This window comes from Lathamus discolor, chromosome 5 (genome assembly GCF_037157495.1).
Source record: "Lathamus discolor isolate bLatDis1 chromosome 5, bLatDis1.hap1, whole genome shotgun sequence".
NCBI classification, from domain to species: Eukaryota; Metazoa; Chordata; class Aves; order Psittaciformes; family Psittacidae; genus Lathamus; species Lathamus discolor.
Genome location: NC_088888.1, coordinates 59162566 through 59177456, shown reverse-complemented (window position 1 = coordinate 59177456; position 14891 = coordinate 59162566). Strand labels below are relative to the sequence as shown.

General features: G+C 39.8%; 1 protein-coding gene across 3 annotated transcripts; it reads left to right on the top strand.

The window, feature by feature from the left end:
- The first annotated feature begins 826 nt into the window (after window positions 1–826).
- Window positions 827–12459, top strand: RWDD1 (RWD domain containing 1). Of its 3 annotated transcripts, none has more exons than XM_065681022.1 (7): window positions 827–1006; window positions 2651–2719; window positions 3923–4053; window positions 5080–5223; window positions 6226–6358; window positions 8206–8268; window positions 10032–12459. In XM_065681022.1, the coding sequence occupies exons 1-7, from the start codon at window positions 931–933 to the stop codon at window positions 10142–10144; spliced, it is 729 nt and encodes a 242-aa protein (XP_065537094.1). In that variant the 5' UTR covers window positions 827–930; the 3' UTR covers window positions 10145–12459. The 3 variants fall into 3 exon arrangements, with proteins under 3 accessions (XP_065537094.1, XP_065537095.1, XP_065537096.1); XM_065681023.1 differs by having other exon boundaries at window positions 829–1006; window positions 2654–2719; XM_065681024.1 differs by lacking the exons at window positions 827–1006; window positions 3923–4053 and adding an exon at window positions 1329–1495 and having other exon boundaries at window positions 2654–2719.
- Window positions 12460–14891: the final 2432 nt, after the last annotated feature.

Below are 14891 nucleotides of genomic sequence, written 5' to 3'. Positions count from 1 at the left end.
TGGCCATATGCCCAGGGAACTGATGTACCCTAGAATTACTCTGTGTACCAAGCACTCATCAGCATCTGCTGTCGCTTAACAGCAAGGCTGCTTAACAGTCTTAAATTCATCCTTGTGGGTAATCTCCAAGTATGGGGGCTCCCAGTATTGGAGCCTTGATGACTTGGGTTCTGCTCATCTAACAACACTGCTTATGCAGCAGCGACTTCAGAAATCACTGGGAACATTTCCTGGGAACATTTCCTGATTAAAAGCAGGTGCTTTTAACTCCAAGCTGCACCCTCAACTGTTGGGTTTTCCAGCTATGTTGACTTCAAATTTCAGGCTAAAACCACATTCAGCTGCCTCCACGGCACGCTTATGCAATTTCTAGCGCAACGGTTTTGAATCTCCTTCAGGCTGCTAACCCCTATTAATTCTCGGTGAAACAATGACAAAGAGTGAAGACCTGTCTAACAGCAACGTACATCTTACAGCAGCTCTGAAGCCTGTCTCTTCAGGCGGGAGCCCTCCTACCTCACCTATTGGAACCCCTGCTATTCCCCCCAGGCTGCGGAAGGCCAGGGCACCCGTGGCGCCCGCGATGGAGGCAGGATGTTTGCGACACGCCAGCTGCAAGCGAGCCCGCTCTGCCCACAGCTGAACCCAAGCAGCACGTACTGGACTCCGCTGACCAGAGAGAGGTCAACCTAACAGCCGTACAGACAACTGCCGAGACCCTCGCAGCTCCCCTTTTCCTTCCACCTCACGCAGTGACACCCCAACCCCTCCTTCCTTCCCTTCAGCCCAAAGCCATCCACCACCGATCGAGCGGGACGAAGCTGCCAGGCATGTCCAGCCGATGGCGGAGAGAAGTGCGCATGCGCGGCACCGGAGGGTAGGTGCTGTTTCGCGGTGCGGACGGCCTATGGCCGGCGTCGGTAGTAGGCGATGATGACCGACTACAGCGAGGAGCAGCGCAACGAGCTGGAGGCCTTGGAGTCCATCTACCCGGACTCGTTCACGGGTGAGCCGCGGCGGGGCCAGCGCCACGCTGAGCCAGCATGAGGGCGGAGTGGGAGGCCCCGCCGGGCGACAGCCGCTCCGTGCCTGCCTGGGCTACCCCCTTGGGTGTCCACCGGCTCTTAGCTGCGCGGGTCGCGTGGTCTGCGTTTTGGTTTGGCTTGCTTTCCGGCTCCCGTGCCGGTCGGAGCGGCTGCTGCGTGCGGCGCCCCAGGTGTGACAGCCCGGCATGGGCACCCGTTCCGGTGTGCCGGCGCCGCTGCGGCTGGGGCAGGGATGCTCTTCGGAGAAGCCTTTCAAAAGATGCGGCCCTAAGTGGGGTTTGGGCTTGTGTGTCGGACAGTTTCCCTTTCTGGTAGCGGCTTCTCACAGCCATGACGCACCCGGTGTTTTGGGGTGCTTGGGGGTGGTTTTCTCTTTTAAGTGCGTTGCCGGTATCTGGCTTGTTTCGTTGCAGATCTATGGTAGGACAAAGGCGAGCTCTAATTCCCAGGTGCAGTATGCTTTATTGCTAAAATTTCAAGCTGATGGATATGTTTGGTCACTAGGTTTTCAGAACTTCCTAGTCACTGTCACAAAATTAGGAGTATCCACCATGCAAACTAATTCAAAGTGATTTATGGTGCTCAACATGCAAGAACTTTAACAGTGACAAAATCTGTGCATTTTTTGTTTCCTTCCTGCACTGTATCCACTGTGCATGAAGTCCCGCAGTGTCTTGGTTAGCAATAACTTTATCACACAGATATTTGCCCATTGCTTTAATCTGAAAATCTTTTAGGTTCTTCAGTTTTATCTCAAAGGTATATGAATTGGTCTTTGGTAGCTGGGGATGCTGCATCACTGATACTGATGTGGAAATAATATACTTTCATGTAGCCTCTAATGCTTACTCTAAGTTACTGTTTGTTCACATAATATTCGTATGTCTAAAAGAAGAGGGAGAAAAAATATGGTAGTAGTAGCAGTATATTAGCAATTAGGCTAAACTCAGTTAATACTGTGACAGCACGTATACTTGAGTGGACATATGCTGTAACAGTGATACAGAGCTGTCCTTATGTGAGGATGTGGTCTGCAGCCCACCATTGCACAGTGAGGTTTCTGGTCTGAAACTTTAGATCACAGGACTTGCACTTTGAGTGTCTCTGTAGAGCTGCTTGTTATCTGTCTTCTGGCTGCCTCATTCATGCAATTTCATGTAGTAGGTGCAGAAGTAGGTGCAGGCATACTGTCATAGTCTAGGGTTAAGAGTGCACTGGATGCTTGTCACACGTATTATTAGCACAGTAAAGCAAACTGGCTTGGGAGGTTTCTGCAGACATTGAGTACCCTAACATAAGTCATTTGATGGTAAGTAAGTAGATTTGCACTTCTTGGAAAATTAAACTTCCAAAAGAGAACTTTCCAAACCAGAAACTTTTCGGTATTGTTATATGGTGTCACTCAGAGAGCTCTCCAAACTCACACCATGTGAGTAAGATAACTGTTAATTAGAAAGTATTTATTAATAGAGTAAAAAGGCCATTAACACTTTATCAGGAGCTTCTTTGCTTCATTAGTCCTTAGAAGTTCAGGTTTAATGATGTGAAGGAGTAGTTGTCTGATTCAAGTAATCTCTGTCTTTTTTTTTTTTTTTTCCTTCAAGCAGTATTGTCAGAAAATCCAACAACTTTCACAATCACTGTGACATCCGAAGCAGGAGAAAATGGTGAAAGTAAGTTGACCATGTCTTAAACGTCTATAGGAGGGGTTTCTGTGTAAGCCTAGTTCTATTGCCAACAATATGTATACCTCTGCAAGCACTCCTCAGAAAATGTAGTTCAAGGATTCCAGTAGTCTGTATTTAGTTTACAGAAAGGTTGTGCTCTCTCACTAGGGCTGCTTTCTGACATGCTGAATCTCAAATGCTTTGTGAAGCTTCGTAAAGTATGGGTTGTCATCATCCACATAGTAGCTTACAGCCAAGTTGTGAGGTGATTGTTGGGGTTTTTTTCTTAGCAACTGTATGTATATCAGCTACATTGAAGAGTTGAGTCTGTGTCCTGTGAATATCCAGCCCTTAAGGAAAAGTTCCAGAGCAAAGACCTAGAGGTCCCAAGTCCTGGTGTATTCGTTGGGTGTCAGTGGTTGTGTGGGCTTGTTGTAAGCAAGCCTTGCTCCAAGTAAATTTGAGAGGTGCTGGTCTGTATTAGAAGGAAGAAACTGGTGCTGTCTCCTTCAGTTTTAAAGGAGGAAGTTGTGCTCAGAGCAGGTGTCTGTGTTGAAGGGACTGCTGGCTCCCAGAATTGTGAGTCTGGAAGTAAAGGAAGAATACTCCATGGTAGTCTGTCAGGATGCATGAAAGGATTTGGTTCTCTTTTGCCTTGTTTCCATGTTATCCTGGCTCTGGGAGTCTTTGGATTGAATGTGTTCTCTTTAGGCAGTTCTCTGCTTAATAACTTATGCTGGACATTGTTCTTGTTATATGATTTATGTGGAGCCCTGGTTCTCAACACAGAGGTTTATAGTCCAGTCAGGCACATAGAATTTAAAGAATTGGTATGTTGAGATTCTCTCTGGATCTCTTATTAGGACTCTTCCATGTTTTCTCCAGCTTTAAGTGGAATATGAGGGGAGAAAAAAGATTGCTGCTCTAGTACCTACCATACCACTGAAGGTTTTCCAGTCTTCAGAAAGACTTTTCAGACATTAATAGTCTGTAATAGCTTTATAAGGGTAAACTTTGTCTTAATTTCTCAAAACTCTTGCATTATGTTTGAATCTGTTCGTATAGCTTTAACATACCTGTAGGAGGATTGTCCCTTTAAGACAGGGGTATTTTATGTTTAAAAACATTTAAGCTGCTAATGCAGTAGCAAAATACACAAAGTTATATAGAGTTATCACCTTAAGAATGTGGGTTTTTTTATTTTTGTAGCTGTCCAAACAACCCTTAAATTTACCTATAGAGAGAAATACCCCGACGAAACTCCGCTTTATGAAATAGTCTCACAGGAGAATCTTGACGATAATGATGTCACGGACATAATAAAACTACTAGAGCAACAGGTAAGGAAAATGGAATATCTCAGTTCAGCTTGGCATCATTGAAAACTTTGGCCTGAATTTCTCTCCAAATTATTTGTTTCCTGAGTTATGTGCTACTGATTTGAAACCTGTTCCTTACTGTAGGGACTAACTTTGAGGTTTGAGCTTGGTAAATGACATTATTGAGGTAAATTATTTTAACAGGGTAATATATAGGGCTAATTCAGTGTCTACAGGTGTGATAATGAAATGAAAATTCTCTAAGGTTTTCCATCTTCTGCAGTTGTAGCTTAAGGTAAATTTATTTAACTGTGTATATATATATTTGTATTAACAAGCCACTTTAATTTTATTTGGAAAGATTAAAAAATGCCAAATTGACTCTTGATTCTTTTCAACAACATAATTACTCGGGGGAACTCTTCAGCCTTTGGGATCAGTGAGAGTACATTGTGAAGGAATGAGAAGGAAACACTTATTTGGTTTCAGTAATCCTTGACAAGTCATCCCTGCACTAAAATTTCCATAGTCTGTTCAGTAAGCATTCTTTCTTTACAGCTTAATTCTTATGACCTTCCTTCCATCAAGTGATGGTTTTGGTTTTGTTTTTTTTTTTTCTTTCATGGGTAACTGTCCCGTTTCAAAGGGTCATGTAATGGGATTAAGGAATAAATAAACCATTGCAGGAGAGGAGAGTTTCTGAGTGACTGTTGTCTCTTATGATTTATGATAATCAAATCTTGAAGCTGTATGCTTACTATGGGTTTTGCTTTATTAGTGAAAAGGTGTTCCAGATGTCTATAATATGTTTTCAACATATTATAGACAGGTGTTCATCATTGGTGTTTTACTTCACATCCATTTGGGGGTGACTTTAACTGAGGTAACTGACCAATTGACTTGAGTTTTACAGCAGGCTTTGAAGGCTGGTGCTGAGTGTCTCAGCTGTGTTATCTGCATTTGCACAGCATACTGCTTTCTAAATGTGCATTCAACTGCTGAAGGTTTGAGGTTCTCCTGTTTGAAGTTGCTGCCTTTGTGTTGTAGGTAGAAGAAAATTTAGGAATGGTAATGATCTTCACTCTAGTCTCAGCAGTACAGGAGAAATTAAATGAAATAGTGGATCAAATAAAAACACGAAGAGAAGAGGAAAAGAAACAGAAAGAAAGAGAAGCAGAAGAAGAAGAGAAAGTATGTAAAATAATGTTTTCAACTAAAAATTTCCTGCTTTTTTTGAATGTGGGTTTTGATGCAGGAGCAGTTCTCAGTTGCAGTGGGAGAGGAACATCAGTCAAACTTGATATAATTAAAACTTAAGAACTGAAAGATTCTTTGGTGCACTGAAGTTATTCCTTCTCCCCCATTTTCTAAAGCAGTCTTTTTGGAGATGTACCAAATGTCCACAATTCCTTCTAGCATTACTCTGTAAGGCAGGGGCAGGGATTTTTCGCAAATGAAATCAAAGTTGCTGTCTCCAGGTTTTTGGAGAGGCAAGAGGGGATATGGAGCCATAAAAGCTAGAATATGGCATGCTGCACACAGGCAGCATGGTCTGAGGAAGTCTTTCTTGGTAGACTGAGTGGGCAGGGTGGAAGTGGGACCAGTTTCTTCTCCTTACACATGTTCTTTCTACCAGCCACTGTAGAATAGTTTTTTCCATTCATGGAATGTGCTGTGGTAAGACCAGCTACTGAGTCTTCACTTTCTTCCTCAGAAATAGTTAGAGGGTGGTGGGACTTGGAAAGTTCAGTATTTCTGAAAATGGCAGAAAAATAGCTGGAAAAAAAAACACTCCTTTCTGTCTCAACAACACAGAAGGGGTAATGTATTTTAATGGGAAGTATTTTGGTGTAAATTGCAGTGAAGAGCTGATAAGAAATGCTGCTTATGGGTAATCTGAATTAGTGGTATGTTGCTAACTGTTGCACGGTAGGTCCAAAAGTAGTACGTGGGTTTTTTCCATAAGAATTTCTACCTCAGTACAGCTCTCTGAAGGGAGAGTCCTATGACAGAAACCAACGAGAATGTGTTCTTTGTGTATTCTCAGGGTTAGGATTAATTTCTCAGAATACTTAACAAGCAAGCAGTGCTTCCGGAGTGTTGTAGTTTAAATAATTAAGAGAATGCTCATCTTCATTCACAGCTTTGCAAATTGTGTTTGCAGCCTTGTTTTCTATTCGGTTTATTTTTCAGCAACGTTTTCACGGCACTCCTGTTACCATTGAGAATTTTCTAAACTGGAAAGCAAAGTTTGATGCAGAACTCCTAGAAATAAAAAGGAAAAAAATGAAAGAAGAGGAACAAGCAGGCAAAAATAAATTAAGCGGTATGATTTTAACTGTTCCTGAAACTGAACTGTCCAGGTTGGACAGAGCCTTGGGTGACATGGTTTAGTGGGAGGTGTCCCTGCCCATGGCAGGGGGGTGGAACTAGATGATCTTAGGTCCTTTCCAACCCTAACTATTCTATGATTCTATGAACTTTTTGCAGTGTTACTGGACTAGAGTGACAAGCCTAGAAGTATTTTTTACACAGAAAGATGGTGGTAGTAAATAAACTCTTAATGCAATATTTTATTCTTGTCCCACATGTCACATGAAGCCTTTCTGAGAGCTGGTTTTGGGCTAAATAAAAAGTTAGGATTTCTGCTAAAAATTCAGGATTTCTGCTGAACTCATTACGGTTCCCAAAGTGTGTTTAAGCTGCTTTGGTTTTGTTCCAGACAGAACATACCACTTAGAACTGCTACTGACAAACATTGTTCTGGCAGAAATATCTGGGGTTTCTTAAGCAACAGGAAGAATCTTCATCAGTTTAGTGAGTTGGCCTTTATTGCACTGAATTGTACAGTGACTGCAGAACATTCAGGTGAATCTAATAGTTAGGGATGCTGTTCCTGGACTGAAGCAACACAGAGGCTGGCTGCTGCATGTGACAAGCTTAAGATGGCTCTGATATATGGAGAATAATATAGCAGTGGTTTCAGGCTTTGTGTTTTGGCGATCACGGTTTGTCCAGCAGAAAGCAAACTCTACAGCTAGTGGGAAAAATGTGGAGGAAATTATTAGGAGAACCTCTAGGTAAGAATTAAATCTTGGTCATCCTCCTCCACACTCTCCACAGCTTAGCTTTGGACTAGTTCTCCTGTGATGTTGCATTTACTTTTTAACCTGATGGCCATTGTCCTCATGCTATAGCACTGTTATCTTTTCTTCTCCCTTCTGAAACCTTCTGAATCCTCTGGCTAATTTTGATTAAATTTGACAGATGGAATTTAATAGTAGCAAGTTTAATGAAAAGCTGTACAGGGCAGGGGACATGCTTGATTCCCCTTTGAAGGGAATGTGTTTGGCAATCTGCAGAGATGAGATAGTAGGAATCAGTGTTCTTCCAGTTTTCCTGGTCCTAAAAATATTGTTGGTGTGCTGTGCCTGTTTTCCTCTGTACAAGCCTAGTTTATTGAAGCTCCCCTTTACAAAACTAGAACAAGGCTTATTCTTAAGATGCCAAGAACATAACCCCAGTAGAAGTTAAAGATGTCTTAAAAGTTTTACTATGAACACTAGGCAGGCTGGTTGGCAGAAGACTACATAAGCAATGCAAATATGGATGGAAAATGAGTGCTTTATGTAGAAAGAGTCCTGAGCTTTTCTTTCCCTACCTCTAATTAGAAATGCTTTGCCTTGTGTGATGCTTCCTTCACAGATGTGTGTGTAGGAGCTGGTGTCTTGTTTGTAGATCCAAGTTGTTTGTTGAATGGGGATGATGTATGGACAAAGATTGAGGCAGCTAATTTCCTTTCCAGTTCCCACAGAGTCTTCCTTGTGGAATCAAGATGAGGACTGAAGCAGTAAGGACTGTAGGGCAGTACCCTCTCCAATCCCAATTATTAAAGCCTTAGTAACATTAAAGTGACTAAGAAACTGACCCATTTCACATATAGGCGGAGAAGCCTTTTGGCATGAAAGAGTCCTGGTGAATAGTCAAAATAGCAGAATGGGGAATTTACAGAAATAAGCAGCTTAAAAAAAAAAACCCAAATCAAGCAGTCTTTTTTTTTTTTTTTTTTTTAAGTTGAAAAGCCTAAAATATACGTGCTAACTATTGTTGCCTTAGTTGATAGTTGTTTCAGAATTTAACTTGCTTATATGTTATTTTGTCTTTTACTTCTAGGTAAACAGCTGTTTGAAATGGATCACAACCTTGACACTTCTGACATCCAGTTTTTGGAGGAAGGTAAATTTCTGTTTGTTTCCACAACTGAAAGACAGTGGCTTAAAAGAGGTCAAAATTCCTAAGCAAAATCTTTATTTCTGACTTAACATCTTACTTCAGTATCACTTTTACTTTGAAACAACTTCCTAAGAAGTAGTTTTGCAGATTGAACAGACATGATTTTAACTTCTTTCAAAAACAAGCCATTTTCAAGATGCTAAAATGTATTCCTTTGTGGTTTTGAGCTTTAGTTGATCTTATTTCTGTTGCTTCTATTCAAGTGTTTAGACTGGAAGCAAAATCAAAAATAAGCAAAACAAATCAAAACAAAATAAACCACAACCAAACTGTGCTTTCTCTTTTTCCTAGTAGCCAGTCTTCTTACCCTAAGTCTTAAGCACAGATCTTAAAGTTCTGTCTCCTTCTCTCTGAATCTCAACACCAATAGTAAACATCTTGCTGGTCAGTTTGCCTGTGTGCAACCCAGTTCTTCTTCATGCAGATTTGTCTTTTATCTTACTGTGAATATCTTCTCTGGTGCCAGCTGAAAATTTTGTAAGCCTGTGCCAAAAGAGGTTAAACTTGGAAAATCCGTTGGAGATAAATAAATCTACTGGCAGTCACATATCTGTTTAATTTTCTGTACTGAATCTTAATTATCTTAGTTTAAAAGTCTGATTTTTTTACTTAAGAGAATTATTTAATGTAGCTGCATTATCTAATGCAGAAGAGAGTAAAGAATTTCTGTGCAAGTAGCTTCTTTTTTATTAAAAAGTTGTTTACGAACATCAGACATCAGTGAGTATGAAGTTGAAATGGCAGTAATAGGGGAGTCGAGTTTCTTTTAGTTAGAGAGCATAACTTAACCTTGTCTTCCTTCAAAATGCATAATGTGAAGAAGGGTCGTTGATGAAACATTTGGATGTCACAAGGGAGGAACAGACCTTTATTTGGGCTCTTTGTCCAAACGTCCTGAGGTTAATGTGTTAACTTTCAATCCTGTTGCTATCGGTAATTAAAAACTCCTGTCCTTATTGCTGTTTGCATTCTATCATAAATGCAGCAGTTTACTAACTGCAATTTAATATTATGGTACCATGTGATAAGTAATACTAATTTTCACGTCTTATATGGGATAATGGCAATATCTTTTAGATGGAAACGGCTATAAAGGCTCTTTCAAATCCAGGGGAAAAAATAGATACTTGCCCAGTGGCCAGAAGATGTCGCTGCTGATGCACATAAATAAAACGGCGGTCGTTCTCAAGTTTTACCCTTAGATTAGCATCATCTCTTTCAGAAGAAAACATGAAAGCATGCAAAGCTTCACCTTGCTTTTAAAACTTAAATCTGAAAGCCAATGTATGTATGTAGTCATATAAATGGTGTGCACGGTTTGGGTTTTTTATAAACACTGTGTGTTCCTGTGGCTGATAGTTGCACCTGTTCCAGCTGTGAGGTCCTGAGCTCCTATTTTGACCGTACCTGGGAGAAAGGACCTCTGCTTCTGGGAATTGTAATTGTTAATTTCATTCTTCCAGTGGATTATGAGTTCCTGTGTGACATTTGTCTGGGTTTTGGTGTGAGGAAAAAAGCTTCTCTTTAACTGTAAAGAGAGAAAATGTGCTGTTTCCTTTTCTATATCCATCTGATATATAAAAGCCCAAGTAAGTTAACAGTTACTGACATTGCAGTCTGAGTATGAAAAAACGGTTGTGTATTTTGTTGTTGAGGTACTGTTTTCCTACCTGCATTAAAATAAATTATTTTTCTGTTCTTTGCAGCTGGAAACAGTGTGGAGGTTGATGAATCTTTGTTCCAAGAAATGGATGATCTAGAGTTGGAGGATGAAGAGGATGACCCTGACTACAACCCTGTTAATTTAGATAGTGATTAGACTTTTCTGAACTGGCTCTGTCATCAGTATGGACATACGTAAGGAGAGAGGGGCAGGCAGGAAAACCACAGTATCTGTGGGTTTAGTAATGTGTATTGGTTTTCTTTTGTTTTCTTTATTTCAAAGAAAAAAAAATATTTTAAACCCAGAAGAATGGTCTTCTGATGACTCTCATCGTAAATAAATTTATAGTAATATTTCAAATGAGAACTTTGAGGGACATTGACCTCTCTGAAAATGCTATTCTATTTTCTCATATCTTTTCCTTCCCACTTCTGTAATTGTCCTTTGAAGAGATTTGACACCGACCAAGATAGAAAGATGTTATAGCAAGCACTGAACACACCTGCATCTGAAGGCTGAGCAGTTGTTCTGCTATCTTCCACCCTGGGATATACATGGACAGCTTTGAATAAAAGGGATTGCATACTATGCAGTTATTTTTTTAGTTGTTTTTTTTCTTCTGTGAAATTTTATAAAAATTAGGTGAGGGCACCAGAACTCACTTATCAGCTGTAGCTAGGCAGCAGTAGTCACCGTTTAATAAGACATAGCCTTTAAAGTTTAATGGAAACCATTTCCATACTACTAAAGTAAAGTCTTTTGCCATAGTTGAGAATAATAGTTTCAAAATGTTTAAGTTTAAAATGCTAACTTTAAGTCTGGGGCGGGGGGAGGGAACCTGAATGAGATTAAGTCCTCTTATTTGGATTTTTGAATTTGTGCATCAATGGACTTCATGGTGGGGGGAAATGCCTTAGGAAAGTTGATTTACTTTTGGTAACAGACTGTGTTAAAATACCTGTTAGTGGAGTGCAGATTATGGTACTAGGATTTATGGAGTGCTTACAGATTTGAATGTAATGGATGTTTTAAAAGCATCTTGTTGTGCTAACCTTTACGGGTTGCCAATGTACAGTAAGGGTACTAAACAATTCAGCAACGTTAACCATCCTACTGAGTTGCTTATGGAGCTACTAGCTTGGTGTTAGACTTCTCATCCCATCCCACCTCCAAAAAAACCCCAAACACTGCGAGAACTGTGTGTTTAAATGCTGTGTTTGAGGCTGCATCAGCTAGAAGTATTACAGCATGGATGAGGGTTTCAGAAGACAGCTTTCCATACAGAGAATGACCAGGCACCTCAATGATTAAACACTGTGCGCTGAATTCAAAATACTGTTAGTAGACTGCCTTAATTATGCCAGCTTCAACCATTGAAGAGGGTTGCACTAAAGTATCACAGTGCTTAGGGGAATAATAAATTTATGAACTTTAATATTTGAAAATTCCATATTCAAAACAAGAAATTTAATTCTGGAAATAATGGTGTATAAGTTCCTCTGCTCAAATAGCTGGAGAACGCCCATTTTGAATGATCTTCAACATGTTTCAGTAGTCTTTTCTCTTTGTATTCTAGTAGAGAGAAATAAATGTTAAAGTACCCTGTAAATACTTTTATAAATTAACCATGTGCCTTTGTTCCTACTGTCCTCTATTTGATCTTTTTAATTTTGGCTATGAAGAACTCTAGACAAGCATCTAGATTTCAGTGATAATGAATGTTTCAAAGCAATAAGCAGGATCTGTGTTCCAGCAGAGTTACCAAATATATCAAAATGTGAGCTAATGTGGTATTAAATCTGACTTTTCCAAAGATACGGTTGATTTGAAAGCTTCATAGTAACTACATCCAGCTTCCTGTGTAATTGCTAGAATGCTTTAAAATGCTCTTCAGCACTGAAATTAATTTACTTCTGGTATGTCTCAATTCAGCTGCATAAAAAACATTCAGCTCCCAAGGCTGCTTTCCATTTTCAGCTATGTATGTTTAAAACTGGCATTTTTTTATAAAAAGGGTAAACTGGTTCTCTTTATATGTGGACTGAATCCAAGAATGCTGTATAATCTGTGCAAAATGTGATAATCTGAGAATATTTTTTGAGTGGGTCACGGACAAGAATCATCTATTTATGAAAGAAATTTTCTTGTTAATGGTATTTCGAGATTAATGAGATTTTTCTAGTCTGTTTTCACACTAACATATTTATTGAGTTTCATGCAGAAGATGCATAGCTTAAAACTGTTAAAATTATGTCAAAACAAGTTAAAATCTGAAACTGTTTTCACTGTTAACGTCTTGTATTTCAAAGCAGAGGAAATAAGAAGGGTTGAAGTGACAAAAAAGGTAAAAATGGGTAAAACCCATTTCTCCAACTCAAACAATTTTCAGTGACTGAATCTGAACTTCAGATTTGTTTAGCTTTGTTAGCAATTAACATCTGTGAAATAAAAGTGAATTTGACTGAGAGTAAGCTTGGCTATATTTGTGTGTTTTCATTTGCTGTAGTGGACTTAGAGAAAGGGTTTTTGGTGGAAGAAGTTTAGGTGAAATATGTAAAGTTTACTCATGCACTTTGGATTTAAGTCAAATTTGTATTAATAAAATTACATTGATACTCTTTAATTGAATTCTAGTAATTCAAAATCATGGTGCTGACAACTTTGCTTCTATCTTGCTTTTAACTCCCTGAGTCCAAAGCATACACTAGGGAGACTGTTTTGAGTTGCGACGCTGCACTATGAGCAGAGCTTAGTTTTTGATCATGCTGAACTTTTGAATAGTTGGTGCTTGAACTCTATTAAAATCCAGAGGATGGTGCCCACGATGTCATGATGCTGTAGGAATACAATCTCAGGCATGCTGCAAAGCCTAGGATTTTACATCCAAATTAAGATTGCATTATGATCTGCTTTAAAGCAAAGAAAACCTAAGGGTTATGTGCCTGTTTTGCTTTTTCCTTCCCTCCAGGTCTCTGATCCCCTTGTTGGAAGTTCAGACTTGGAGGTGTGGGGTTGCACTGGTTACATAAGCAACGGGGGGGGGGGGGGGGGGGGGGGGAGGAGGGAATGGGGTATTGTAGCTTATTTTCTTGGTATGGGAGATGCAAAGTTCCAAAAGGAAAGATGATCTGGCTGTATCATTGAAGGACATGGAAACATTCTTATAGGCTAATCATATGAGGACACCTTTGCCTAATACAAGCAGCTAACTGTGCAGTGCATGAAGTAACTCTGTCCAGGAAAAAAGCAAATAAAATGTATCAGAAGGCTAAAATAGGTGGATTGAAAATAAGGAAGAGCTGGTCCCTTAGGATCAGTGAAAGGAGCAAATGAGTTAACTGGAATGATACTATGCCAAAAAAAAGAAGGAAACAAAAAGGGAAAGCCAAGGTTAGATGCTTTTTGTGAAATCAAAATGATTATTTTAAATGTTTTTTAAGTTAGGCATCATATCCTGCTGTGGCTGGTTGTATGACACTGATTCAATACCAGTCAAAAGCATTCAGTCACCACAGTTTGATCATGTAGACAACATGTCAGGAAGCAGGGATAAGGGTTTAAAGCTCACCTTCCCCTTCAGAGAAGTGCATTCAGACACTTCCAGGGCTGAAGAGTGCAAAGAAATCCACTGTCATATAGCCCAAGAGAATAATTAATATGTGTTAAGACTATTTCTGTAAGAAAAACCTAGGGTCACCAGAATACACATTTTTCACTGGAACCTTCCACTAAGAACATTTATAAAGCAATACGAATTACAACTAAACACTAGAATTACTAGAATATTACTAGCATACTAGAAGTAGATGGATGGCTTCAATGACATTCACGTTATAGTCTTTGTAAGTTAGTATCGTAGTATATATAAAAAAAGCATTTGGATAAATCACATATAAGTTAAATTTAATATAAATAGACAAAAAAAAAAAAAGTGAAATATTTTGTCCCTCAAATTTGAATTTACAGAGAGCTGTGACACTGTTCCAAAGGAGAAATAAACACATTTTCAAAATCATGGTAGAAGAGTTATGGTTTCTGGCAAACCCAAGTTTATTATCATCACAATAACCACTGGAAGCTTTTCTGAGAGTTAATGAAATCTACATAAACAATAAGCTGCATCAGCACTCAATATATAGCAGACTCAGGCGGCCTTTCAGTCATCAGTTTGTGCTCTGCCTTGTGTAGGGCTGGAGACACTCTTGCACTATTTTCAGAAAACACAGCTTGCGAGCAGCTAGGAGCCCCCGCAATGACAAGTCTCCGTGATTTACTTCTGATTAGAAAAGTGTATTACTCTTTCTCTTGCCCTGCCTGCTAGGAAGTCGATCAAAGTCCATCTTGGAATTTCATGACCACAGTCAGTTTCTTCACCCCTCAGTTAACCAAATATTCAGGGTCTTGGGAATAGATCCAAACAGGATCCCGTTGTCTTTCTGACAAAGATTATAAAAAGTTCAGCTTCTGTGAACCCAGTCTGCCAAGAGGCAACAGTTAATTTAGTTAGCATCCAGCCTAAATGCATTCTCTCTCAGGGCAAACTTTTGGTAGCAACAGAAGCCAAGTCCTGGGTCTCCCTCAGGTTATTTTGATATTTTATTACCCTACTGCTTTCTTACCAGTGGTGCCCAGCTAATGTTTGAAAGCTACCCCATTACCCTGCACCAGCTGCAATGCCCTGAAAGGCCTATTGCTTGTTATACCATGATTACCTTGGGTGTTTGGACCTTTACGTGGCATTCCTGGGGTCAAGATGAAAGAAGCGAGACACCAGGAACTTGACCTTCATAAATGTGTAATTAGGCCTGTGTTGCTCTGACACTCCCAAAGCACTCGTTAAACAAATAAAACCCCAAACCACCAAAACAACCCAACAACCAACCAACCAAAAAACATAAAAAGG

Coding starts and splice junctions, on each gene's coding strand:
- RWDD1 (XM_065681022.1), top strand. CDS start 931: ATGATGACCGACTACAGCGAGGAGCAGCGCAACGAGCTGGAGGCCTTG. Junction 1,007..2,650: donor CTACCCGGACTCGTTCACGG/GTGAGCCGCGGC, acceptor TTTTCCTTCAAG/CAGTATTGTCAGAAAATCCA. Junction 2,720..3,922: donor AGCAGGAGAAAATGGTGAAA/GTAAGTTGACCA, acceptor TTATTTTTGTAG/CTGTCCAAACAACCCTTAAA.